This window comes from Vanacampus margaritifer, chromosome 17 (genome assembly GCF_051991255.1).
Source record: "Vanacampus margaritifer isolate UIUO_Vmar chromosome 17, RoL_Vmar_1.0, whole genome shotgun sequence".
Classification (NCBI taxonomy): domain Eukaryota; kingdom Metazoa; phylum Chordata; class Actinopteri; order Syngnathiformes; family Syngnathidae; genus Vanacampus; species Vanacampus margaritifer.
In genome coordinates this window covers 12,041,297-12,066,028 of record NC_135448.1, presented here as the reverse complement: position 1 = coordinate 12,066,028, position 24,732 = coordinate 12,041,297, and the positions used below count along the sequence as shown (strand labels likewise).

The 24,732-nt window shown below is 41.6% G+C and overlaps 1 protein-coding gene across 1 annotated transcript in view; it reads right to left on the bottom strand.

Annotated features, from left to right (window-relative positions):
• csmd3b (CUB and Sushi multiple domains 3b) overlaps positions 1 to 24,732 on the bottom strand; it is a 346,686-nt gene that overhangs the window by 17,359 nt on the left and 304,595 nt on the right. Inside the window, exons 46-61 of the mRNA XM_077547793.1 lie at positions 23,215 to 23,424; positions 21,763 to 21,951; positions 20,936 to 21,113; positions 17,672 to 17,817; positions 14,071 to 14,151; positions 12,656 to 12,769; positions 12,382 to 12,570; positions 12,057 to 12,203; positions 9,123 to 9,311; positions 8,265 to 8,450; positions 7,990 to 8,184; positions 7,332 to 7,505; positions 4,443 to 4,616; positions 2,347 to 2,520; positions 1,572 to 1,757; positions 1,046 to 1,219 (exon numbers count right to left, since the gene is read on the bottom strand). Coding sequence (XP_077403919.1) covers positions 1,046 to 1,219; positions 1,572 to 1,757; positions 2,347 to 2,520; positions 4,443 to 4,616; positions 7,332 to 7,505; positions 7,990 to 8,184; positions 8,265 to 8,450; positions 9,123 to 9,311; positions 12,057 to 12,203; positions 12,382 to 12,570; positions 12,656 to 12,769; positions 14,071 to 14,151; positions 17,672 to 17,817; positions 20,936 to 21,113; positions 21,763 to 21,951; positions 23,215 to 23,424 — 2,706 coding nt within the window. The remainder of the gene's footprint in view (positions 1 to 1,045; positions 1,220 to 1,571; positions 1,758 to 2,346; positions 2,521 to 4,442; positions 4,617 to 7,331; positions 7,506 to 7,989; positions 8,185 to 8,264; positions 8,451 to 9,122; positions 9,312 to 12,056; positions 12,204 to 12,381; positions 12,571 to 12,655; positions 12,770 to 14,070; positions 14,152 to 17,671; positions 17,818 to 20,935; positions 21,114 to 21,762; positions 21,952 to 23,214; positions 23,425 to 24,732) is intronic.

The window sequence follows — 24,732 nt, the reverse complement described above, 5'->3', positions numbered from 1 at the left end:
TGGAAATGTAATACATTTTCATTGCACTAGCCTTTATATTTGAACCAAGAGCACCATCTAGAGGAGTAAAAAAAATAGTAAAAGTGCTTCATGAGGCTTCATTTTCCCATCTCTACTAAAATGCTAATAATGCTAAGCTAAGGCTAACTGATCTGATTGAAGGTGTTATTGAGGGATGATGATGTCAAGACATTGCTAAGCTTCCAATCCGATTGTTCTTGTGTTATTTATTTGCAAATTGTCGCCACTGGGGGTACGTTCACATTGTATACAAGGATGGCTATGGTATATTTTATGTACAAATCATCGAGTTCTCCCATTACTATACATTGGTTTAGTAAAAACAGTCCCATGAAAAGCTCAAACTATCCATTCACGTTATTGTTTATCATTTGTCACTGACATCATCAGTCAGCATGCAGACGAGCCAATGAAAAATTATCCATTAATTCCATTAAAAATGAAAGCCGAAACACTCAGTCAGGCAACTTCTGGGGCCGAATTGCATTTTTCATTTTCAGGGCCAAAAAAGATATGATTTGCATTCCAACATTGAGTTTTTTTTTTCTTGCTCGAGTGCATTTTTGTTTGCTTTACGAGCGATATGAACACAACTGCCAAGTTCATTCACATCCATTCATTATGCAGGTGCATTAAGTACTATTGCATGTGAATAGAAATTTAGGCTCGCTGGGGGATTTTTTTTATTTTTATATAAAATGTGATACAGTCTAAATAATAGCACTGAAACGTTGCTTTTGTGGTTAATTAAAAGCTTACATATTTTTTAGTTATGAGCAACCTCCACTGTGCCATTATTTAGCTGCAATTGAGGCTAAACATTTAAAAACAAAGGACACACTGAAAAGAGCATTGAATAAAAGTTGCAAGGTTATGATAATAAACCTTTAAAGTCAGAAATTTAGATTTAGTCTTTTGAGCATAGTATGCATGTGATATACTGTATTTTTAATGAGTTAACCCATAATAATCATTTACATCTGTTGATCTGATGTATGTGCCGTGTGCGTATTTCATAATTTACCAGAGCAGAAGGGCATGGGGGCGCTCCACATCCCGTTGAGCTGACACATCCTGGACGACTCCCCCTTTAGCTGCCTGCCGCCCAGGCAGGAGTATCGAACCGTCGAACCAAACGTAAACTTATCTCCGCTCAGCACGCCGTTCGGGGGAGAGCCGGGGTGGCCGCAGTCAACAACTTAAAGAGAGAGAGAGAGAGAGAGAGAGAGAGAGAGAGAGAGAGAGAGAGAGAGAGAGCTGTAAAGAAGCTGAAGGCAATAAATTTACATGAGTTGTGTTCATTTTGACGGTGAGTGAAAACAAAAGGAGCAGGGGTCAGAAAATTTGCATAGTCTGTTCACATGGAGGCTTGAAGTAATACATTTTTTAAATGTTTTAAATTGTGTACTATTATGAGAAATAGTGGTAAGTGTCTTGCCTCCCCATATCACAAAGTTGTTTTTTTTTTATGAGATTTTTTTTTTTAAGACTAGCCATTTCTCCATTTCCATAACGTTGAGCGGCTAGCGCTGTAGTCGTGCCTCCCTCACCGATGCATTCTGGGAGTGGCTTGTCCCACTGTCCGGTGGGCTGACAGCTCAGGACGGGCGAGCCGAACAGATAGTAGCCCGGGTTGCAGTCATAGAACACCACCGTGCCGAAGGTGAAGTTGCCGTGCTCGATTTTGCTTTGGCGGATGGAGTTGGCCGGAATGCCCGGGTCCGAACAGTTGACCACTACAGACACAAACACACACAGACCAAGGCATGTGTTATTTGGCATTAACCTGACAGGCTCATTTCTCCTCCCCTTTCATTAACTCTTAAAAAAACATTGTATGTTTAACTCAAGACTTAGACTTCTTGAATATTAATTTGATTTAATTATCTTCTTTGATAAAGAGATGGATTTATTTATTTATTTTTGTCATTTTTTTGGTGGGGGTGGGAGGGGGGGTATCTCAGCCTTGGCCACCGGGGGCAGCATGACACATGCAAACATATACACGAAGAAGAGGGTCACAACTGCTTAAGTCAAATCTCCTTTGCTTAAACTGCAACATCAATGCTAGAATTGTTAGCTCATCTATGGCGTTTTGCAGTGTCAATTAGCATTAAGCTAACATACTTTCATCAGCCGAACTAAATGTAGTTTGGACAAATACAAACCGTGTAACCCACTTTGTTTTATGTTAAAATTGACCGTAACTGGGAGTAGTCATTTGGCACCCACAACTACAATTGTAAGGATTAGGTTAAAATTCAATGCGTACGATGAAGTTGCTAAGTACAGTTAGGGGTGAATACACTCAACTTTTCTCCCCACCTTTACACGTTGGCGGCGGGTGGCTCCACTGGCGGTTGGCTTGGCAGTGGGCGCGGGCCGGCCCCTCCATCTCGTAGCCCCGGTTGCACACGAAGCTGACCACGTCGTTGAGGTTGAAGCCGTTCCCCACCGTGCGGCCGTAGATTGGGCTGCCCGGGTGGCCGCAGCTGATGGCTGAAGGGGAAGAAGGACAAAACATGTGTGTCGAAATTTCCCTTTAATAATATAGTTCCACAAATAATTAGCTTCTGTACTGTATATTTTGTGAATTTAATTTGATGTGAAATTTTAATTGAAGTTTATTATCATTGAATGTCTTCTTTTGTTTTTTTCCAATACTTCCTGCGTCGATCCCGAAGTAAGTACGTTTATCTTACTTCAGAATGTCCAAATAAAGCAAGCGACTAGCAGCAAGTGTTGTTGTTGTGGAGACACGCTGTTGATTCAGAAGCACGCTATAAATGTTGGGAGCTTTTCATTAAACATTACTCCATTTTCTCCTTCGATTACGTGATTGATTCCTCGGCGAGAAAAACAAATTATACGGCTTGAGGAACTGATGTCTGGAAGAACATAAAAAAAAAAGAAAGAAAAAAGGCTCACATGGCGCTGAGTCATAGACATTCATCTCCTTCATCAGTACACAGCGGCTGAAGGCCTCGCGGGCAATTTACGGATGTCATTTCAGGAAATATCGTCCCTCGTCACCTCCTTGGTGTTGGTTTTGAGTGTCCTGCTGTTTGGCGTGGTAATTATTCATCCCTTAGCTTGATTCAATGGCGCTGCTTAAAAAGTTTGCGCGCTGACGAGGCTATTTTTGACGTTCGCACGAGGAGACAGTTGGAGAGAGGAAGCGGAGGGGGGAGGGACGATGGGATGGGGAAGGAAACGAGCGAGGAATGCTGACGAGAGAGGACGGGAAAGAATGAGATTTTTTTTTTAATTAATCAGGGAGAATCAGATGTTTGTGCGTACAAATTTCATCTGACAACATCGGACACACACAGGCAAGTCTGTGTGTGTGTGCCACTAATCTCCATAATTACTGGATCATTTGCCTACAAAATAATTTTTTGCCTGGAGATTTCTTGCATAAACAAGTTCAATAAAAATGTTGCACGAAGGACAAATTCATTAAACTTTTCAAAATCAGATTTGCCTTTGGGCCGGTTTTCAGGTCGCAGCAGGTCTCCGAAATTATGGAAAATCATCAGGGCCCTCAGCCCCCGCTAAGAAGGAAACATAACCACCATGAGACTTTTTTGTGAATAAAAATGAATAATTTAACCTTATTATTTATGATCCTAATATGACCTTAACTCATTCAAACCCAAAAACATGTTTTTTAATATTTCAGTCACAAAATCGTATTTATGTTTTTTTTTATGCAAGAGCGTACAGGAGGCTTTAATGCAGCTTTTGACATGGCTTAAAGCAATGGGAGCTTAAAATAAATAAATAAATCAGCCAGCAGGTGTCAGCAGAGTATAAGAGATCAACCAGGGCCATGTTGCAACAAGCTGTTTTTGACACTGTTTTCACCAGGAATATGAATATTGATGAAACTTAGCTATATTCTAATGCTAATTGCTACAAAACGGAAACAGGTACAAATAGACTTTTTTTTCCCCCCTGATAAACGAAAAGACTGTAATCTTTCTTTTGATAGGTTCCATGTTTTTAAAGCAATAGAACACAATATTCTGTGGGCCTGGCAAAATCGCTCAAAATCCAGTAAAACAGCCAGGAGCAAAGGGGGTTGCTTCAGTGAAAATTGAGTTAATTTCAATTGACGTATCAATTGATTCAGTCCCCCCCAAAAAAATACTTTTAAAATTGACAACACAATTCATGGAAACTATTTAGCGGACCACCAAGTGTGTAGTGCAGTGAGTGCACCAAGCGTCGCATGAGGATGCTCCTTATTGAACAGATGGGACATAATGTGATAATGAAGCCTCCACTGTGGGCGCGATGCATACATAGCGGCGTTGTTGTCTTAAAAGCTCGGTGGCCGTTTGGCTCAAAAGGTTGTCATGGAGACAGCGGCTCCGAGGCGCCTGATGATCTTCATCATTTGTTTCCCGCGCCCTTACGTATGCAGATGGGAAGCTGGCCAGACCACTGGTTGTCCTGGAGACAGATTCGAACCGATGAGCCTATCAGCCGGAAGCCGGGCAGGCACTGGTACACCACTGTGTCGCGGTAACCGAAGTTCTCCCCGATCACTTGGCCGTTGACGATGCCCTCCGGGATGCCGCAGTGACCAGCTGCAACACAAAAACAACACCGCACACACACACATGCTGGGAGAACTCAAATAAATTCAAGGCTTATTTGCCGTGACAGTAGGGAACAGGGATTCAAGGCTGATGTGGTTTTAGAAGAGGGGTGGCGAACCTATGGACTGCGCGTTGATCGACTCAAACATTTGATCTTAATCTTTAAAAAAAAGTTTTTGTCCCTTTAGTGCCACCATATGCCATTAGCTCTCGCCTTGAGGTACAACAATAGATTTATTCGCCTTTGCCTTTCAGACAGGACTCACCGAAGCGGGACATTGTTCATAGTGTGTTTCGCACAGCCATTTTGGACAGCCAACTTGGTCCACCTGATTTTACTGAAAATGTATTACTTTCCTTTGCACCTTCCTACCTTGCTGACTTGTGAAGATTTCAGATCAATTTCGAGAACGACCCTCGGAAAAAGGCTGGTCTTTCGGTGACCTCAAAATAAAGTCACCAGATTCAAGAGCATTCTGTATTCTGGCTCCAGTAATCTAAAGATATGTTTTAATCTCAATTTAAGACTTTGTTTTTACACTCTCACATTGAATGCTTTGGCCTGTTTTACTGCCGCTTCCCCTCTGCTTCTCCACTTTCCATTGTCATTCTCTAATAGAACATCTGCCCAAGAATTCCGAGCCTAAAACCCGATTATCTCCCCCCCACATATTGCCCAAAGTAAATTAGGTTTGGTGTCAACTCAACTGTGACCAACAATGTGGACATGCGATATAAAAAAAATGGATGGATAGATGACTAAAACAGCTCCTGATGGGTTCACTCATCACCTCTATTTTGAGGCCTCGCTGCAAGCAATCATCACGCCGCACAAATCTAAAGACAAAGAACGCAAAACAAGCCTTTATAAACTATTAGAGCTTCTGTGAGGAACAATTCTTTATCAGTTTAAAAAGGCTCAGATGGTCAATTGGCCCGCAAGCATTTCCACAGATGCAGCGCAGTCCTTTGTGTTGTTTCCAGGAGAAGAAAAAAAAAACAAAAAATGAAGGCGCACATGTTCTTTTGAAGATGGGTTGCCTAATTGGATTGGGATTCTTGTCCTTTTCAACTCCCGCGATCACATTCGATTCCCTCAGTTGCGCGCGAGGCAGCTAATGAAAGACGATGAAACGCATTGTTTACAAAGGATTTCTTCTCAGTCAGATTGGATGATTGTGACGTGTCAATTTGGATGATTGGCATCGGCTTTATTTGACAATCGTTCGGCATGATAACTAATAAGGTCCCCGTGTGTTTTGATCTTGATTAAACATGAGAGGCCTGCTGGGGTTTGCGCAATTTCAAGAGTTTAGGAAAGGCTGATCAAGATGACTAGTCACCATGTCCCATTATTTTGCTTGGGAACTGCCAAACTGGTACACGCACCCCCTCCAGGGAAGGTGTGAAATTAAAAGTGTAATGGCTAACGATGTGTTTTGATCATGATTTATGATGCACACCTTCGAAAAAAAAAAGGGGAACATGGCACTTGGCAAGAAAAAAGAGGAACTGGAATTTAGCATTAGCATTAGCATTAGCTAGCTTATACTACAAAATATTCATGTAGTTAGTGCTAGTTAACTTTTCCTTTTATTAAGTGTAAACCCCATCCAGGGGGTGATTGAAAGCATGATTGCAGTTTGCTACAATAATAATAATAATCATAATGCTGTGTGTTTTGAACATGATTAAACATGAGAGGGCTAAACCATCCTAGCCCTCTCATGATCAAAACACATGAAAAATGATTAGCACCAGTTCTTTCGGGACATCTAAGCGGTTTGAAAAAAATCTGGGAAAAATTGCATCTAGAAAACAAAGACGCACAAACTGTATTGAGTATTAAAGCCCTAGCTGTTTATTTACGCATACAGTTATGACTAATTAGCATTTCCAAACTGTGATGCGTGCACGTCTTCGGGGTTGTGTGAAATTAAAAATGTAATAGCAGTTTGATATAATAACAAATCATTTGTAATGTGTTTTGATCATGATTAAACACCAGAGGGGCCGGGAAGGCAGCAATAACTCTGCCGGGACGTCGAAACGAGTGTGTAGCTTAAAAAAAAAAAAAAAAAAGAATTAGAAAAATTGCACCTTGCAACGTTGGGAGTGTCACAAAGTTTCTGGAATATTCTTCGAAAGTCATTATAAGTCAGGCAAATGTCAACTTGGCTTGAACACGGTCTCTAATCTGCAAATAAACATTACATCCAGAGTCAAATCACGTAAAACTTTCAAGTGCTTTTTTTTTTCTTCTCCCTCCTCGCCTCTCGGAGTTGGCCGTGCGAGCGTAAACCACCAAGGACAAGAGAGGCTTTTCTTCCAGGTAAATTCAATTTCTTTTTCTCCCTTTGTATTCATCTTTAGCTAAGCCTTTTTCAGAGTGGGGGAAAAAAATGCACTGGTATTGAATCTAAATGTTGTTTATGTGGCAGCTAACAGCTCTTGGGTGCCATAACATCTGTCAGTGCCTGGCGTTTTTTTTTTTTTTTTTTTTGCTGTACAGAAAAAATGATGGTTTTCTTGCGAGGTCAAGGCCAGAAGGAAGCAGCTGTGGAAGCAGATGAAGGTGGCAGTGGGGCGGAGGGGGTCATCTCAGCTACCTTTAACACTCGTCCTCATTAGACAGCCAAGAAACATACAACTTTCTTGGCAAGGGAGCGCTTTCCGTACTAATTAGCGTTTACATCCACGTACCTAAACAGCGCGACTCGGTTCCGCTCCACAGCCCGGACGACAGGCACTCCCTGACGGCCGAGCCCACTAGCATGAAGCCGGCGTCGCAGGCGAAGATGGCCGTCGCCCCGAAGGTCGTCTGCGTGCCGATCTTCTTGCCGCTGGGCGGTGACGGCAGCTCGCCGCAGGAGATGACTGACAAAGACAAAGCGGCAAATATAAGCAATTGCTGCGAGAGAAAAAATCGGAAAGACAAGACAAGGTGTAAGCAAGTAACTCCATCCATCCATTTTCTTAACCGCTTTTCCTCACAACGGTCGCGGGGGGGCACTGGAGCCTATCCCAGCTGGCTTCGGGCAGTAGGCGGGGTACACCCTGAACTGGTTGCCAGCCAATCGCAGGGCACACAGAAACGAACAACCACACTCACAATCACACCTAAGGACAATTTGGAGTGTCCAATCAACCTGCCATGCATGTCTTTGGAATGTGGGAGGAAACCGGAGTACCCGGAGAAAACCCACGCAAGCACGGGGAGAACATGCAAACTCCACCCAGGAAGGCCGAAGCCCGGACTCGATCTCACGTCCTTTGCACTGGGAGGCGGACGTGCTGACCAGTCAGCCACCGTGCCGCCTGCAAGTAACTCTGCTGTCCATAATCCAAAACCATGACTCACTCTGACAGTGCGGCCTCTCATTCTTCCAACTCCACACCCCATTGGGGAGGCACTGGATGTGAGCGGGTCCCAAGCGGTAGTAGCCCGGGTCGCAGGTGAACACGATGCGGGTCCTGTACTCGTAGTGCGAGCCGTTGACGATCCTCCAGCGGCCGTGCTCCAGGGAGAAGGAGCCGATACTGGGGCACACCACCACTACAACGGACAGACCAACGGACAAAAGTATGGTGACAAGCTGCGGTTTTTACGCCAAGCGGGTTTTCGGTTGCGCCAACCTGAGCACCGCGGGATCTTGTTGTGGTTGCTCCACGTCCCGTCGGGCTGGCAGATGGCGGACGTCAGCTCTTTGCTGGAGAGCCGGTAGCCGTCGTTGCAGAAGTAGGAGACTCGCGTTCCCACCGAGTAGTCGGCTGTCAGGACGCCGCCGTTCGCCGGCGCCTTGGGGGCTCCGCACGAGACGGCTTGGGGAAGGACAGAGAGGCGCACACGCGGCGGTTCAGATGTGGATTTAATGCATCGTTTATGTCTTTCAAGCATGTTGGTTTGATGTGTTCTTTGGTTGGGATGAAAACAGATGGTACAGGATGAGAATGTACATCCTGCTCTCAGTTCACTTTTTATGTATATTTACTCAAATCAGAATTGAAGTTAGTTACTTAGTTTAAAAAAAACAAAAAACATTTTTTTTTTAAATGTCATTTTCAAAGTTTTACCACGCTAATCCTTAATGGGCAAGTCCACCCCAAAATTTTCTTTACAATATGCTTTAAGTGTCTGAATAACAGTTTTGTTTGTGGAATATGAGTTAAGCAGCAAAATTCACCCGTTATTTTCCATTTCGGGGAGTGTCCATTTTGCCACAAGCTGTCGGCTCAGGGTTCCGGTAACGAGCAATCACGGCTCAGCTTCGGAAAACAGATGGTCGCTACCCGAGGCCGGAGCAACTGTGATGTCATTTTCAGTCGAAAGCAAGTGGCCAAAATGGCCGACTAGTACCACTAGCGGAACAAGGGCGCCTTGAATTATTATCTAAAACATTTATTTATGTTGTATTTTATCTGCAATACATTGTAATTGAATCATTATTTACCATGATGTTTTTCCCCCCTACAGTGTTAATCTCAGATACACACCTTGGCACGCGGGCACCGGCGAGTCCCAGGCATGGTGGCCGAGCGGCGTGCGGCGGCAGGTGGCCGTGGCGTTGCCGACCAGGCGGTAGCCGCGGTCGCACGCCCAGCGTACCAGGCTGTTGACGTGGCCGCCGGTCTGCGATGAGATGGAGCCGTGCAGCGGCGAATCCGGCGTGGAGCAGTACAGGGCTGCGCAGAACCATTCCGAAAAGTGACGGGTTCGACTCGCAGGAAAGCAAGTTAATAAAAACATTGCAAGCAGCTGCTAACAACCTTGAAACTTATTGTCGTTAACATCGTAACACTCTGCAATGACGCCAATAGGCTAACTGCTAAATTGTGAATAAGACTTTCTTTCGCTTGGACCATCAGCTTTTTGTTGCCCCTTTTTGATCTTATACTTCAAATAAGTCCCTTTTCACAGTGGTTTTGTCACATGCCAGTTGCTACCAATTACCCTGCAGAACCCACGGGGTCAAATTTGGCCCCTATGAATTCTGCTACTCAAATAACAAAGACCTTTTTTTTTTTTTTTTTACAAATTTAACTTCAAAAGTCCAGAGTGCCACTTCTGACCCCTGCATGGGGCCATCTAGTGGATAAATATTGCACTTACATGAGCCAGAGTGGTGGTGACAAGATGGCTGGCAACATGCTGTTTTGTTGAGCTGGAAATCAATCCAAACAAAACCATCTTTTCAGCAAACCATCAGATGGTAAAATTGTGTTTTTTTTTTGTTAATCTATTTCATATCATGTTGCAGAATGCCTAGGAGTATGTTTTATATATATATTTTGATAAATTAGCAACTCTGAGCTAGTTAAAAAAAAAAAGGGTTAAAATTGAAAAAACATATATTTTGGTGTTCAGTGAACTTATAGCAGTCATTTAATGCATAATTCATAATTTTGCAAAGAAGAAAAGGGTTCTTGGGTTCTCCAGGGTTAAAACTTCACCTCAGTGTGTAATTTCTAACCTAAACAAAATAAGTGCATTATATCGGCTCAGAAGCTTGCTTAGGAGCAGCTAACGTCATAAAAAGATCAAGATGATGCTGGTGGAATAATTAAAACGCTGGAGTTCAAGTCTCTCTGCAGGTTGCATAGCCTGAAGTCTGCTGGAAGGCATCCTACTTGTATTTACAGGGGAGTTTACTCACTAACACCAAACCTTAACGGCATCACCAAGTCAAAATAGAATGCCCGGAATATCACTCCCCACCGCGAACCCAGACCAATACATAACAAATCAACTTTAAAGACCTTGTAAAGTGAATTCAGATTTGTTTCTAAATACATTACATACTTATGTTTGAGATAACTGCTGAAAATATGCAAAGTTGGATGTTGTACTCAATTGTAGAGAGATTTTTTTTTTCACCTTTTCAGGTTTCGTGATAGTTTTGAGCGTGACTCATTGTCAACTGTGAGTGTGAACCCTTTATTAAATAGAGCAACACGGAAGACTAATTAGGCATATTTCTTCTTTTTTTTTTTTTATCCAACTAGACAGTCAATGTGTGGACCGGGCTTTGGGCTGGCGTAGCCATTTTTGAGTGCCTCGTTGTTGTCCATGAGAGTGCACGTCACGGAGAGAAGGCAGAAAGAGCGAGGAGGAAAAAAAAATTCATGTCGTAGTTGTAGTATTTGTTTGACATTTGACAGCTGAGCTGAAATCAGCGCATTCAATGGACACACATTTGAGTGCGGAGAGAAGGGCTGGATTAACCCTGGAGAACCCAAGAACCCTTTTCTTCGTTGGAAAATTATTAATTATACATTAAATGACTGCTATAAATTCACTGAACACCAAAATATATGTTTTTTCGATTTTAACCCTTTTTTTTTTAACTAGCTCAGAGTTGCTAATTTATCAAAATATATATATAAAACATACTCCTAGGCATTCTGCAACATGATATGAAATAGATTAACAAAAAAAACACAATTTTACCATCTGATGGTTTGCTGAAAAGATGGTTTTGTTTGGATTGATTTCCAGCTCAACAAAACAGCATGTTGCCAGCCATCTTGTCACCACCACTCTGGCTCATGTAAGTGCAATATTCATCCACTAGATGGCCCCATGCAGGGGTCAGAAGTGGCACTCTGGACTTTTGAAGTTCAATTTGTAAAAAAATTAATAAAAAAAAAGGAGGTCTTTGTTATTTGAGTAGCAGAATTTATAGGGGCCAAATTGGACCACGTGGGTTCACCAGGACCAACTGCAAACCTAACCCGAACTGTTCCCTAATCCCAACCCTAATCCAAGATGAGTTTAAAATTAACAGTGGGAGAAAAGGCTGCCTGCTTTATATACATGACATCATTCCACATGAAAATCGGACATTTTATGTGTATAATTCAAATATTTCAGTTCAAAAGTCCAGCTCCGCTGTACCACATGAGTTACCAAGTGGGAACGCCACTGACATCTGCTCTGACTCTGACTGTCATTCATCACGAACAAGAGCAGGAATTTAAAAGGTCGAAGGAACTAACCAGGTCATACAATTATAATTTCCCCCTCTACTGTCAAAAAAACTCCTTGGAAAAAAAAAAAACATTACATGGGAGAAGGTCCTCAGAGGACAAAAAAAGTTCTCGTCCAACTGTCCAAAAAACAGCACCATCTGTGCTCAGCAGGCTCCACTTGGACGGAGAGCGATCGTTACACAATATATTCTACCGCATGAGAGGCAGTCAGAAGTCAGGTTTATGCGCTCAAGTTATTTTTAATTGTCATATTTTGGGTTATTGTGTTGAGTTCCCTCTCACGTTTGACAAATGTGATGTTCAAATTTCTCTTGGGAACCATTGTAGGGCCCTGGGAACCATTCATCCTTCTGTCTGCCTCTTTGATTATTTCCCATGCAATATGATAATGCTAATTAGTAGTAAAAATAAAGTTGGGATACATACTTTGGTACTCACCAACATAGCGAATTTTGAAGCCCCTCTTGTTGGTGCCGTGGTCTGATGACCAGCGCACCAAGAACTGGTGCCCGGATGTGGTGATGTTAAAGGGTGTCGGCAGGTCACCACTCAACGTGGCCAATGTTGGGTCGTTGGCGGACGGACCTGAGGTGTGAAAAAGGGGGAGGGGCTTCAGAAATTTGATTGGGTGCAGAGTAGTCCCATAGGGGTAGAAAATGGTTAATGTGACACACACTAGAATCAATTTAAATGGGGTGTTGGGTTCGGTGCAGCAATTCATAAAAATAAAAATAAAGTCGATTGAGCTTTTTTTTTTTTTTACCATCAAAAATTTCCAACATGTCAAACTCTCTCTCTGTGTGAAAGCTTTCAAAGGTGATGGTGACGTTGTAGCCCTTCTCCACGCTGATGCTCCATGAACACATCTGCAGATTGGGATAGCTCTCAGGCCAACCGGGACTCAGGATGACACCCGACGAATCGTATCGGATGTCGTGGGCGGGACACTGAACTGTAGACAAAAGGAAAACAAGTTTGTATTTTTATTGAAATGTTCTCATAGGTGTGGTACTGTATATGGAAATCCAAGCAAAGACCTTGGCATGTTGGCGGTGGTGCATCCATCTGCAGCCGCTCTCCCAAGCGGCAGGTGATAATATCGCTGCCGACCAATGAGAATCCAGGATGGCACTTGTACCGAATGATGTCACCTAAATGCCATTAGGACACAAGGATAAGACAATGTGAAAGAGGCGATGACATCATGTATACGGTACATTTACCGGCCAATTCATTAAGTAGCTACAACTACACAACAGAAGATAGACTTTTTTTGTAGTTTGTAGTGTTATACAACTACTTTGCATTATACCCTAAATTGCATACACATTTTAACATTGTGGACAAAAATGTGGGAGAATCCAAAGCTGTCTCATTAGCACTCAACTCAGGTCTGCGGTTGATGCTAGCCGTTAACATAAACGGCAAACATAGTAGTCAATGACAAGTTATTTAAGTTGTATTATATTCAACAACAAATGTGAATTAAAAAAAGCCTTATCTTATTTTAGCTGCTAGCATTAGCTATTTAACTGATAACCATCAAATGATTTAGCCTCTTGTGGATTAATAGCGCTTGCCACTGACTGGCTAATGGTAATTTTTAATGGTTTTCTACAGCAAACAAAACTCTCTTCAACCTGTTAGTTGCTAGTACTAGACTAGCTAACTAGCCACGGATGACAATTTTATTTGAAAAATTTCACAAAAGATATTTAAAAAGCCATTGTCGATTACTATTGTTATCCCCCTGTCACTATCATTAGTCACTATCTCACTAGCGGCTGACTGGCTTGCTTTTTGGCAAAAGTCAATTAAAATATCCCTTATCAGCTGGTATGTTATTTGCTTATCACTAACATTAGCCGATAACTTGCTAGCCGTAGACTTGTTATTTAATTGAATTCATTTCTTCAGCAAATGTGAATTGAAAATCTCTCATGAACTGATGTTAGCCCCTAGCATCAACCGCTAACTCCCAAGTTGCAGACTGGCTATAATTATTTTATTATTATTTATTTTTTTAGCAACACATGGCTATAAAAAAAATCCTTGGATGTTACCCTTTTTTGGGGTTAAAAATTCGTTAACTCCTGTTAACCTCGAGTCATTAGCATTAGCTGCTGACTCTATAGCTACACTTTTTCTTTTATTCTTAATCAGTTCATGCAAAAAGGCTTGTTTATGAAAGGCCAGCTTGAGTTGGTGTCAAAAACCCAACTATTTATGATTTTTTAGTGGGGAAAGAATGCCTCTCAGAAACTGAGCATTGTTTTTTTTGGTGTGACTTTTTTTGATACAGCTTGCTTGCGCACTACTCTGGCCCGGCGAATTATTTGCGCATCCTTTGAAAAATAAATAGTCTTTTGTGGACTTCAGAGCGTCTCGTTTGCAGCCTGTCATCAAAGTGACATGTCTGGAGGCGTTGAAAGTGGACGGACAGACTGCTCACCTATCTCCAACTCGCCGTCCTCCATCAGCATGTCAGCGTTGGGCACCTCCGGAGGGGGCTGGCAGACCCTTAATTGGTAAGCTGGAAGACGGATGACACACCGCACCGGAAAGAAGAGCAGAGAGGAAAACATTTATGAATGTAGAAGGCACTGCAGGTTAGACGGCACCATTTATTTTGCTTTATGCTTTACTTAACCTTCCGATTGAACTCCTTATGTGCGTTTGGTTAGGTCAGCAAAGCAGCTAGAGTGGCCACACAAATACATTGCTTGTCTTGAATCATAAAAGGCAACAGCCACGGGGCCGAGAGGTTGTAATCGATACGACTGCATGACCATAGATCACTTAGTAACCTGGCGAGCGAGCGGGACGGGGAGAAAATACAGAGAGGGGGAGAGCTGAGGGCTGTAAGTCAGGTTGAAATGAACAATGAAAACGAGACCTGCCAATACGTATCTGCTGCTCCCGTGCGTATCAAAAGCATGCACACTTATGTGTGTGCGTGAGATCCTCTAAGAGCAGCAATTGATCTCACTGATCTCAAAAACCTTTACACTTTCCTTTCTTTTCTTTGGTCCTTCCTCGGGTCTCCTGACGGCCTCACGACTCTGGCTGGAAGTGTTCGGTTTAGGTGAACGGTATGGGATTTTTTTAATAGGTTTTAGGTGAACTAATGAATACACACACACTCGCACGCACGCACGCACATACACATACTAACCCACATACAAAAAAAAAAAAGAAAAAGAAGAGAGCAATGATGATGACATGTCAAATCGTTAAAATTAACGAATGAACAATACTGAGGCTCTCCAGAGGAAAAAAAAAAACTTTTTATAGCCACTTTCTTGTCTCGAGCTGACTTTATAGATTTAAGAGTTGTCAACAAACTACGCAACCCTGCTCTGGCCACACGCGATGGCGAAAACTAGAACGATTAGCAATTTAGCGTTGCCCATCTGTCTTGTGTACGTGGTTCGAATTTTGCAGCGATTCGACAATATCTCTCGGTCAGGCGAGCTTTTGAAAGACCCCAGAAAATAGCCAGCCGGTCTCTGAAATGGAGTCACATCATAATGGCGGACTTTCTGTCTCTTTTCAGGCATGGCTTCTTGATACATTTTTGTAGGTCTACCTTAGTGTCATGTTAAGTGAAACAGACTTCAAGGGCTCACATTTGGTAGCAGTCAGACAAAATCTCTGGGTTGGTCTTTCAAGGGCTCCAGGGAATGGACAAAATGACACTAAAATGTCTTCTTAAAACCAAAATGACAGACTTCCTACAGTATACCTTTTAGGTATGGCTCCTTGAGAGTTTTTTTGTGGGCTCCTCATGATGGACAAATGTTCAAATTTGATGATGCCAAGTTAAACTGTCTTCGATGACTACAATTTTGGTAGTGATTGGACATAATCTCGAGGTCAAGTTCAGTTTGAAAAGGATCCATGAAATTGCAGACTTCCTGTGTTATTTTGGATATAGGAATTGAAGACTTTTTTTTGTGGGTCTACTACCCATGATAGGCATGGCTATAGTTCATGTTGCTGAGTGAAACGGGATTAGTCGCTGGTGGACAAAATTTCTAGGACAAGTCCACCAATGAAGGATCCTTAAAAATGGGGGAAAAAAAATAAATAAAAATCACCCAAAAATAACGGCTTCAAACCAAAATGGCTAGTTCCCAGTGTTCGGAGTTTGGACCATGGTCTACAAACAGCAGTGGTGGGCAAACTCGGTCCTCGAGGGCCGGAGTCCTGCAGGTTTTGAAGGTTTCCCTCTTCCAATACAAGCTGATTCCAATTAACAGGATATTTATCAGGCTTATGCAGAGCTTGCTGATGAGCTGATCATTAATCAGCCGTCTTGGAGAAGGGAAACATCCAAAACCTGCATGACGCCGGCCCTCGAGGAGCGAGTTTGTCCACCCCTGGTCTACTGAGACATTTTTTTTTTGTTGGTCTACTCATGATTGACATTTCAAGTTGTTTAGTCAAACTGCTTTTGGGGGGTAAATTCTCAAAAACTTCAAATTTCAGAGGCCCAATGAAACTGGTCAAAATATTAGGCACACCCACACAATCTGTTTTACATATAAATTAAGTGGACCTTCGCTTTTTTTGTGCACACAACGCTAACAAGCAGTGTCCTAATTTGCCACCATCTGCAAGCTACAGTATATAATCAGCAACCAGCTCGTAGAAAAAAACTCAAAACCCTCTAACAGATGGGACTGTCCTTTTTTTTTTTGACAATCACAACCTACCAACATTATTCATTAAGAGCCAGACATCTGTATGAAAAAGTACAAAAAACAAAAAAATACACTTGCATGGAGTGTTCAACACAAACCTCTGGAAATATACAAATATGCTGCAAGGAGAGGAGAAAAGATCGTCATATATATGTATGAATGTGTATGTGTGCGCTCCAGTGTGAAAAACTGCGCCGTGAAGGGTAAACAGAGTCAAGAAAGTCACAAGAAATGATTGCGTCTAATTAAAAATTCCACCCCGAAAGGCAACTTTTGTGGAGGAAGGAAAAAAAAAAACGGCATCATATTTATCTCAGAGATAAATGTAACGCAATTCGAGAGAGAAACTTTGCGAATTTTAAAACGATGTTGAATGTGGTCCTCGAGCGACAAAACCACCACTCGATAATGCTATCTTAATAATAATTGTGCCCTCTCACGGCCCAGCATTTTTGCCTTAAACGGGTAGTCGAGGATATTACAAAGTAGATATATAAATAAGAGATGCAATGCATTTCAAATGTAATAATAAAATGGATATACTGTAACTTGTTGGCCAATTGGACAAATAAATCGGTATTAACTACTTTGCTGCTAAAAACGGGCAGTCAAAGATCCAGTCGCTATACAGAGAATGAGTGAATGTTGTGAAGACATTTACTATGAAGAGAAGCCTGCCAAGGTCGGTCAAATGACCCACATTTTCTCGTAGCTTGTTGTCCAAATAGATCGTGGAAGCCTGGGGGGGTGGGGGTGGGTGTGGGGGGATTCTGTCAGGAGCTGGATGGTAGAGAATCGGACTTTTCTTGATGTTGATGTCAATTCCCAGGAGTTGGCAGGCTCTGACAAAAACATTCATGACGTTTTGAAGGTTGACTTCAAATGGAGCGACTAATGTGTTGTCATCAGCGTATTGGAGCTCCATGACGGAGGATGTGAGCACCTTGCTTTTTGTTCTCCATCTATTCAGAGTCAATCAATTCTGTCCATGAGCTGGACTCCCACAGGCAGGTTGGGGCTGGTCAGGCAGATGACGGTTTTTACCTTAATGAGTAGTCAAGGATACTTTTTACGTGGAGTGAGGCAAAGTTTGCTGCCATAAATTGGCTGTGAAGTTACAAAAACAATTACTTTCCCTTCTTGGCAACAGCTAGCAAACGGCACAAGTAATTCAGACCCGACTAAGTTTCGATCTACCCTAACTTTAAATTGTTCTTTGTAGAGCCATGCTTCAACCCTATCAGGCACACCCGGCGAGTGACCTAACGAGGATGAAGCTGAATAATCCTGCAACATGAACAACACCAAAACAGATCGAAGCCATCGACTAACGATATCATAGCTTACCGTGGTAGCTCAACACAAAGAACCCGGCTCCGGAGAAGTCCGAGTGGAATTTGATGAGGATGATGTTGGATGTGGAGTAGACCGACTCCAGAGCCGTGTTGCCGCTGAATTGGCCAATCTGAGGAGATGATTGGTCCGGACCATCCCTGCAAGTGAACAATACAGAAAAGTCAGCTAGAACTTGCTTTGGAAAGTGTTCATAGGATGTTGGCGAGAGGACACCTGCGAGTTATTGCACTCATTAAGTGGTCATTTGTTGTCAGGATATCCGCAAGACACAAGAGCAGAAGAGGATTGATGATATTTACAAAACAAAAATCCAACTCTGAAGATAAAGACCAAGTGCCCTTGTGAGAAAGCAGCCAAAAAACATACAAGGTTGACATTGACCTTTTACTGTTGCTATCCGGCTGCATAAAATTGGTTAAAATGTAGCATTGGCAGTAACTGAAGGCTAAACTCCAAATACAAACTCGCCTGGAAGCGGGCATATTTTTATTTTTTTTGTCTCTCCCGATCACACGGCGGTTCAAACAGAATTGGCTTCGTCGCTGCTGTCTTGGGGACATTGGAGCTCATTAATGCGTCGTTAGTTTAAAAGAATAACACATGCCAAAGACCGCTGTGGATTTTTGGCTTAGGGCTTTTTTTGTCATTCAGCGACTTCACATAAAGACGATTATGTTTCAAAATAGAACATTTTTCTATACTTTTGATCTAGTAATACACGCTAACTCGTTTGTTGGTCACTGGAAATATATATATATATATATATATATATATATATATATATATATATATATATATATATATATATATATATATATAGAATCAGTTTCAGTCTCTAGATAAAACTATGATTATCTGTAAAATACCAGTGATAGCTATAAGAGCTTGATCAACCTTGGCTAAGCTAATAAGGCTAATTATGTGCTCCTGGCTAGCATGAGTAAAGTAGTGAGCTATCTTAATGCTAGCTCGCTAGCTGACTCATTAGGCCATTGCTAACTTTATTGTCAACTGTCTAATTTAGAAGCGTAGACATTTGATCTGTCAAAAAATAACTTAAAATAGCTCTAAATGCTATAATAATAATAATGCTTATAGGGGCACTGGCTACTGACCAATGACAATAGCAAGGCAAGCTCGTAAAGCTAGCAAGCCTAACTTTGTGCATCAGGTTGTGTAAACTATGCTTCCAGATGTTTTTTGTTGTTGTAATTGATTGATTGATTAATTGATTGTAATGAAAATCAGCAAGCCCACTGTAAAGTTAGCCAGCTAGCACACTCCCTCGAAACGTCCCTCATCGATACAAAATTGATGTGACATGGCCCAAATTTGAATAAATCGTCCATTCTGGTTTGAAGCACCATCTTGGGCGAACTGCTGGGCCAAAATGCCATTAGTATCTAGGAACATTTTTTTTTCTTCTAGTGTAGCCTCGATTAGCACAGCTAGCAAACAGGAAGTCATCTGTCAAACGCCAGGCCAACTGCGTAACACTACGATCACTTCCAGTCAAGCTACACGGTTGGAATTGACCAAAATAGCACCCTCTGTCCGCCATTAAAGCGCATCATCGTGACATCCCCCTTTACCCAGCTGTTTGAGCAACTCTGGATGAGGCTAATTACAAGTAACAAGGTTTGAGGGGAGAGGCACCACCCCTTTTCACTGTGATCCACTTGGGAGTCGTCTCAGCCGGCCTCCGCCGTGGCTTTTAAACTCGGGATGCATACTGAGAAGCGAGGCCTCCGCATAAATTAGCGTTCCCTGTATGAGACCAATTAGCAGTCAAACTCCACTGCCGGCATCTGGCTTTGGACCCGAGGTGGGCCGCTGTGAAAATGGCACTCCCGCCACAGAAACGGCACTCCCCGCCGAGAGACAGTATTGCGGCAGCGGGGAGTGATGATGAGAGTGTCAGCGTCTTTCTCTTTGTGTGATTTCAGCAATTTGTTCACACAAATGTAATTTCGTTAAGGCAAACAGGAAACATGGACCGGCTAATTACAGGGCAGCACTGGACGCAAAGTCAAAGACTGAATGATTTTATACATTTGGGCTTTAGAGTGAAATTTCTAGGTGAATCTAAGATGCACAAACATTTTTAACTAGGGTAATTAATTTGACTTTTTTTCTAAACTTGCGTGCCATGAGGAGTGAGAAAAAGGTGTAAAAGTGGACATCCTTAGAAATAAACAAAACCAAACAAACACCGGTTGTGAATTTTGCTGTTCATGGGTAGTCTTGTTTTAAGGTGTGCAGCTTTTCTGGGATTTATGGTAGTCTCATCATGCCTGATTCATCGAGTTTTACAGTAGTGTTATTTAAAGCTGTGCTGCTTTTGTGCCAAATATCTTATTTTGCAACTTTTGTTAGATTTATGGTAGCCACAGTCAGATGTGCAAAGTTGTTTAAGTAGTTTTACTTTAGGCTGGGCATCTTTTGCAGGATTTATGGTAGTGTTATTTTTTACCTGTGAAGCTTTGGTAGGATTTTGTCTTAGTTTAAGATGGACAACTTTTAGAGGATTTACAGTAATTTAATTAAAGCTGTGCCACTGTTGTGTTATTTATGGTAGACTTGTTTTACGTTGCACAACTTTTGTGAGATTAATAGTGGCCGCATCTTTGGTGGGATGTTCGTTAGTCTTATTTCATTCACTCTGTGCAGCTTTTGTGAGATTTAAAGTCGTCTTACTTCAAGATGCACAACTTTGAGGACAGTTGTCACAAGTGTGCCACTTTTATGGGATTTATGGTTATCTTGTTTTCTGTTGCACAACCTTTGTAAGATTTATGGTCGTCGGAGTTAAATTTTACCTTTTGATATTTGTCTGAGCTTTAACGTATTGTTTTGAAATATGTTTATGTTTTTTTTGTTGTTGAGATTTTTGACACATTTGAGAGATGTATGTTTTTCCCGGGATGTACGGTATAGTCTGTTTTATGTTGTGCAGCTTTTGTGAGAATTACAGTATTAAAATAAGATGGATGACTTTTGGACGGTGTACAGTATTCATAATAAAGCTGAGCCACATTTGTGTGATTTATGCTAGTCTTGATTTATGTTGCGCAACTTTTGAGAGATTTATGGTAGTGGCATCCTTTGTGGGATGTATAGCAGTCATATTTCACAAGAGTCTTACTTTGAGATGAACCACTTCTGGCGGAATTACGGTTCATTTATTAAGGTACATAAGTGGACCACTTGAAGTTTAATTGAAGTAACCCTAGTCAAATGAGAACGGCGACCTACCAGACGGTGATGTAGTCATATATGGGCTCCGTGCTCAGAACCGTGAAGTTGATGTAGATCCCGTGTCCGGGCGGGACTCTCACACTCCACACGCAGTCCTGGAAGTTGGGGTATTCCTCAGGGTGACCGGGCGAGTAAATAGTTCCATTTAGTGAGGTGATGTTTCCACCGCAAAGAGCTGTTAGGGGCGATAATAGCAAACATTACGCACATTTTAATGTTATGACCACTGGGTAATACGCTTTCCTAAACTTTTTAAGCCACGCGCCGCCTTCAACCTCATCAACGTTTATATTTATTTCAATTTTTGCAGCTCCCCGTTGGTGTTTAGCTGTATTACTGCTGTTGTTTTACCAACACAACAGGGAATAATCCACATTAAGGGACATACAGTAAAAGCAGAAGTCCTCAAAATTGCCACTCGAATGGTACTTGGATAAAAGTCCTAATAAAATAAGACTATTATAGCTCAGTGATATGATTCTTCCTCCGCAATTAACTGCAGTTGTAACACAACCCTCCTTTTAGTGCCTTGCCTAATAAATCTTCTTTTTTTTTTCAAAGCTACAGGTCACACGCGCTCCAACTAATTGCATTTGCCGTTATTTCCACTTTTATCGCAGCGCTTCTCCATATCAAACAGTCCTAATAAAAATGGCATTTGTCAGGTTTTGAATGGGAACCGCTGTGCATATCAAACAGGTAGCGCTGCAAAGTGAGATAAAGGTAATTGAACGGATATTAATTACGCCATTATTGTCACAGTGTTTCAAGTACATATTATCTATTTAATAAGTCGTGTTTTTTTTTTCGTTTTTTGTTTTTACCTTCACACCGGGGTAGTGGGTGGTTCCAGTTTCGGCTGATGCCATGCAAACATGTCAGGGAAGCGTCCCCGATGAGGGAGTAGCCCGGGAGACACTCGAAAGACACCGTCATCCCAACGCTGAAGTCTGTGCCGATCACGATGCCGTTCCGGAACGGCCGGGGGTCCGGGCAACTCTGGAGCTGGTAGGCTGTACAAAAAAAACAGTATGTATTGAAATTAGGGATGAGAGAGTACCAATACCAGGTATCGGAATCGGTACCAGGCCTTATTTTAAGGTATCAGAACTTGCGATGTTGGCAGATACCAGTATCGGGTGTCCTGTTGTGGCCGTTTCACAATCAAGAAATTAAGGGAAACATGCTATATTGGGATATACAGGTCTTTCTTTAAAATTATCTGTCATTGTTTTTAGGGGAACATTTCACGTATCAAAAAGTATTAGCGGTATCGGTGCTTGGTATCGGACTACACAAGAGCTGACTGGTATTGGTTTGAAAAAAAGTGGTATTAAACATCCATAAATGAAATCTATTCATTAAATTAAGATAATTAAAAGGATCATGAAGTAGCCGCACAAATTCAATCAGTGGAGAAATCATGTTAAATGTTACATTAGTGTGACTGCGTCACTGTGCGCTGTTTTCACATGAACATCAAATTTAAGTCACCAGCTATTATTTGGTGCTTCTAAGCACACAATTATGGGCTTGACAATCACACATTTTTTCGACAAAATTATTTGTACATTAATGAAGAGAAGCTCGAACAAATTAAATCTGTTTGTGCACATTTTAAAGATGTAAAAAAATAAATAAAAAAGATCGCTTCAGTGCCAGAGGGAAAAAACACAAAAGTCAGTCGATGAATTTCCCCCCCTGACGAGGATAGTTAAGCGCGTAATTTCCGGCAAGATCTTCAAAAGTCACGACCTGTTTTATTTTCAATTGCCAGTATGAAAATATTCATTATTTTGTCGTCAGCCACCCAGAATGAAGTTACAGTCAAATGAATTGTTTGAATTCAGTAACCACCCTGGTGAGTTGGCTGTGCTTTTGAGTATGTGTTGTCTTTGATTACTTCAAAATTAATTATGAGAATAAGTTGAAATATTGTGATAAAAATGTCCTCTATTTGAATTAATAAGATGATGATCTTGAGATGATGAAGTTGAAGTACTCCAAGAAAAAAAGTCATAAATGTAAGCAAAAAAAGTGCCAGAACAAAGCCTGTAATCAGCAATATTAAAAAAGTAATATATTAATAGCAATACTTAGGTACTAAGTACTTAAATTGTTAAGTATAAAGTATTGTTACAAAAGTAAGGACAATGACAACAAAATGATAGAATTTTAACACAAATGTTGTTCATATCGGTATGTAACTTTTTATAGGTAACTTTTTTGGCGTCAAATTCTAATTACATCGTGAGCAAGATGGCGTCACATTTTACCCTGAAAGGTGATGTGGAAGCCGGGCTTGTTCTGCGAGTAGTCGCTGTGGAAGAAGAAGCTGGTCTGGTGGGTGGTGCTGAACAGAGCTCTGGGAATGAGCGGGCCGCTGAAGCGGTCGATGACCGAGCCCGTCTCCAGGCTACCGGTGCGGATCTCCAGGTAGTCGTGGATGGCTTCCGTGGAAAAGTTCACAAACTGCAGATGGATTCCTACACAAATACAAAACTTAATGAGATTTACTAGGAAGCCCCCGGGCAAGGCATCAATCCATGTACAAGAACACTCTTTATTGGGTCAAATCAGCGCAGTGGAGGCATGACTATTAAAGTCAACTAGTTTTTTCCCTGCTACTAGCGCCACTAGTACACAATTATTCCACTACTTTGCTGTACTAGTAACACTATGAGGCCCAACTAGTAGTCCTGACTTCCATACTAGTAGCCCCCTGGACTCTTCTAGAAGCACCAAAATGTCCACTAGTAGTTTTGCCTCACTCGTCACATGTAGTTAGTAGCGCCAAGGTTGTGCTACTAATAAGGACCTATGTTATACTATCACATGGACCAAATTACAACCTTGTCAATAAGCTAACCGCATACATTTGACATCGGTGAGATCCAGCTTGAGGTCCATGTCCGCACTAATAGAATGACCAGGATGCACTAGTAGAATGATATTTCCCTATTTTTTTTTGGATTACTAGAGCCACTTTTGGCCTACTAGTACATTACTGTGCTGTACGAGTAAATTATTGGCCCCAACTGGTTGGCAAGTGTCACACACTAGTAGCTTCTTTGCCCCTACTAGTAGCACCAAAATGCTGGCTTGTAATTTTGCCTCACTAGTCGCATATTGTTTTCCGACTATTGACGGAAAAGAGCGTAATAGTACATGAACACAAGTACAACCTTATCCACATGTAAAGTCATTTGAGCATTTATTTGATATCCAGTTTAAAGTCCATGTACTAGTAAATCCTCACTAGTAGAACCATTTTAACATAAGTAAGACAACTACATGTTAGTGAGGCAAAAAATGGGCACTAATTGACATCTGCTTGGCACTAGTATGACTAGTGACATTATAAAATTCTACAAGTTAACATCAAGTGCAAATGTCAACTAGTACAGGTTTGCCTTACTAGTAACATGACCAGTAGTAGTTTTTCTAGTTTGCCACAGTTGTCCTACAGAAGTATCATACAGTAAGTAAAATAGATTGCAAGTATGACACGGTCATTTTACTAGTGCACCTTTGTCTACTAGTGCACAAGAAATACAAATTTGGGTTTTATATCATTCCCACAAATAATTTGTGTAATTTCCTATTCTTTTAAGAAATTTGAAGCATTTTTTTGGGGGCTAGCAAACGTCACGTTTTCAGAAATATTGCCACTTCCAATTTTCCAGCTCTACTGGCAAGTAATTTTGCTTAAATTAATCAACATATCCTAATTTCACTATTTTTGTTTTTCTTGGTTTTAAACCCAGTTTAGTGCGGGGGTTCGGAAATTTACA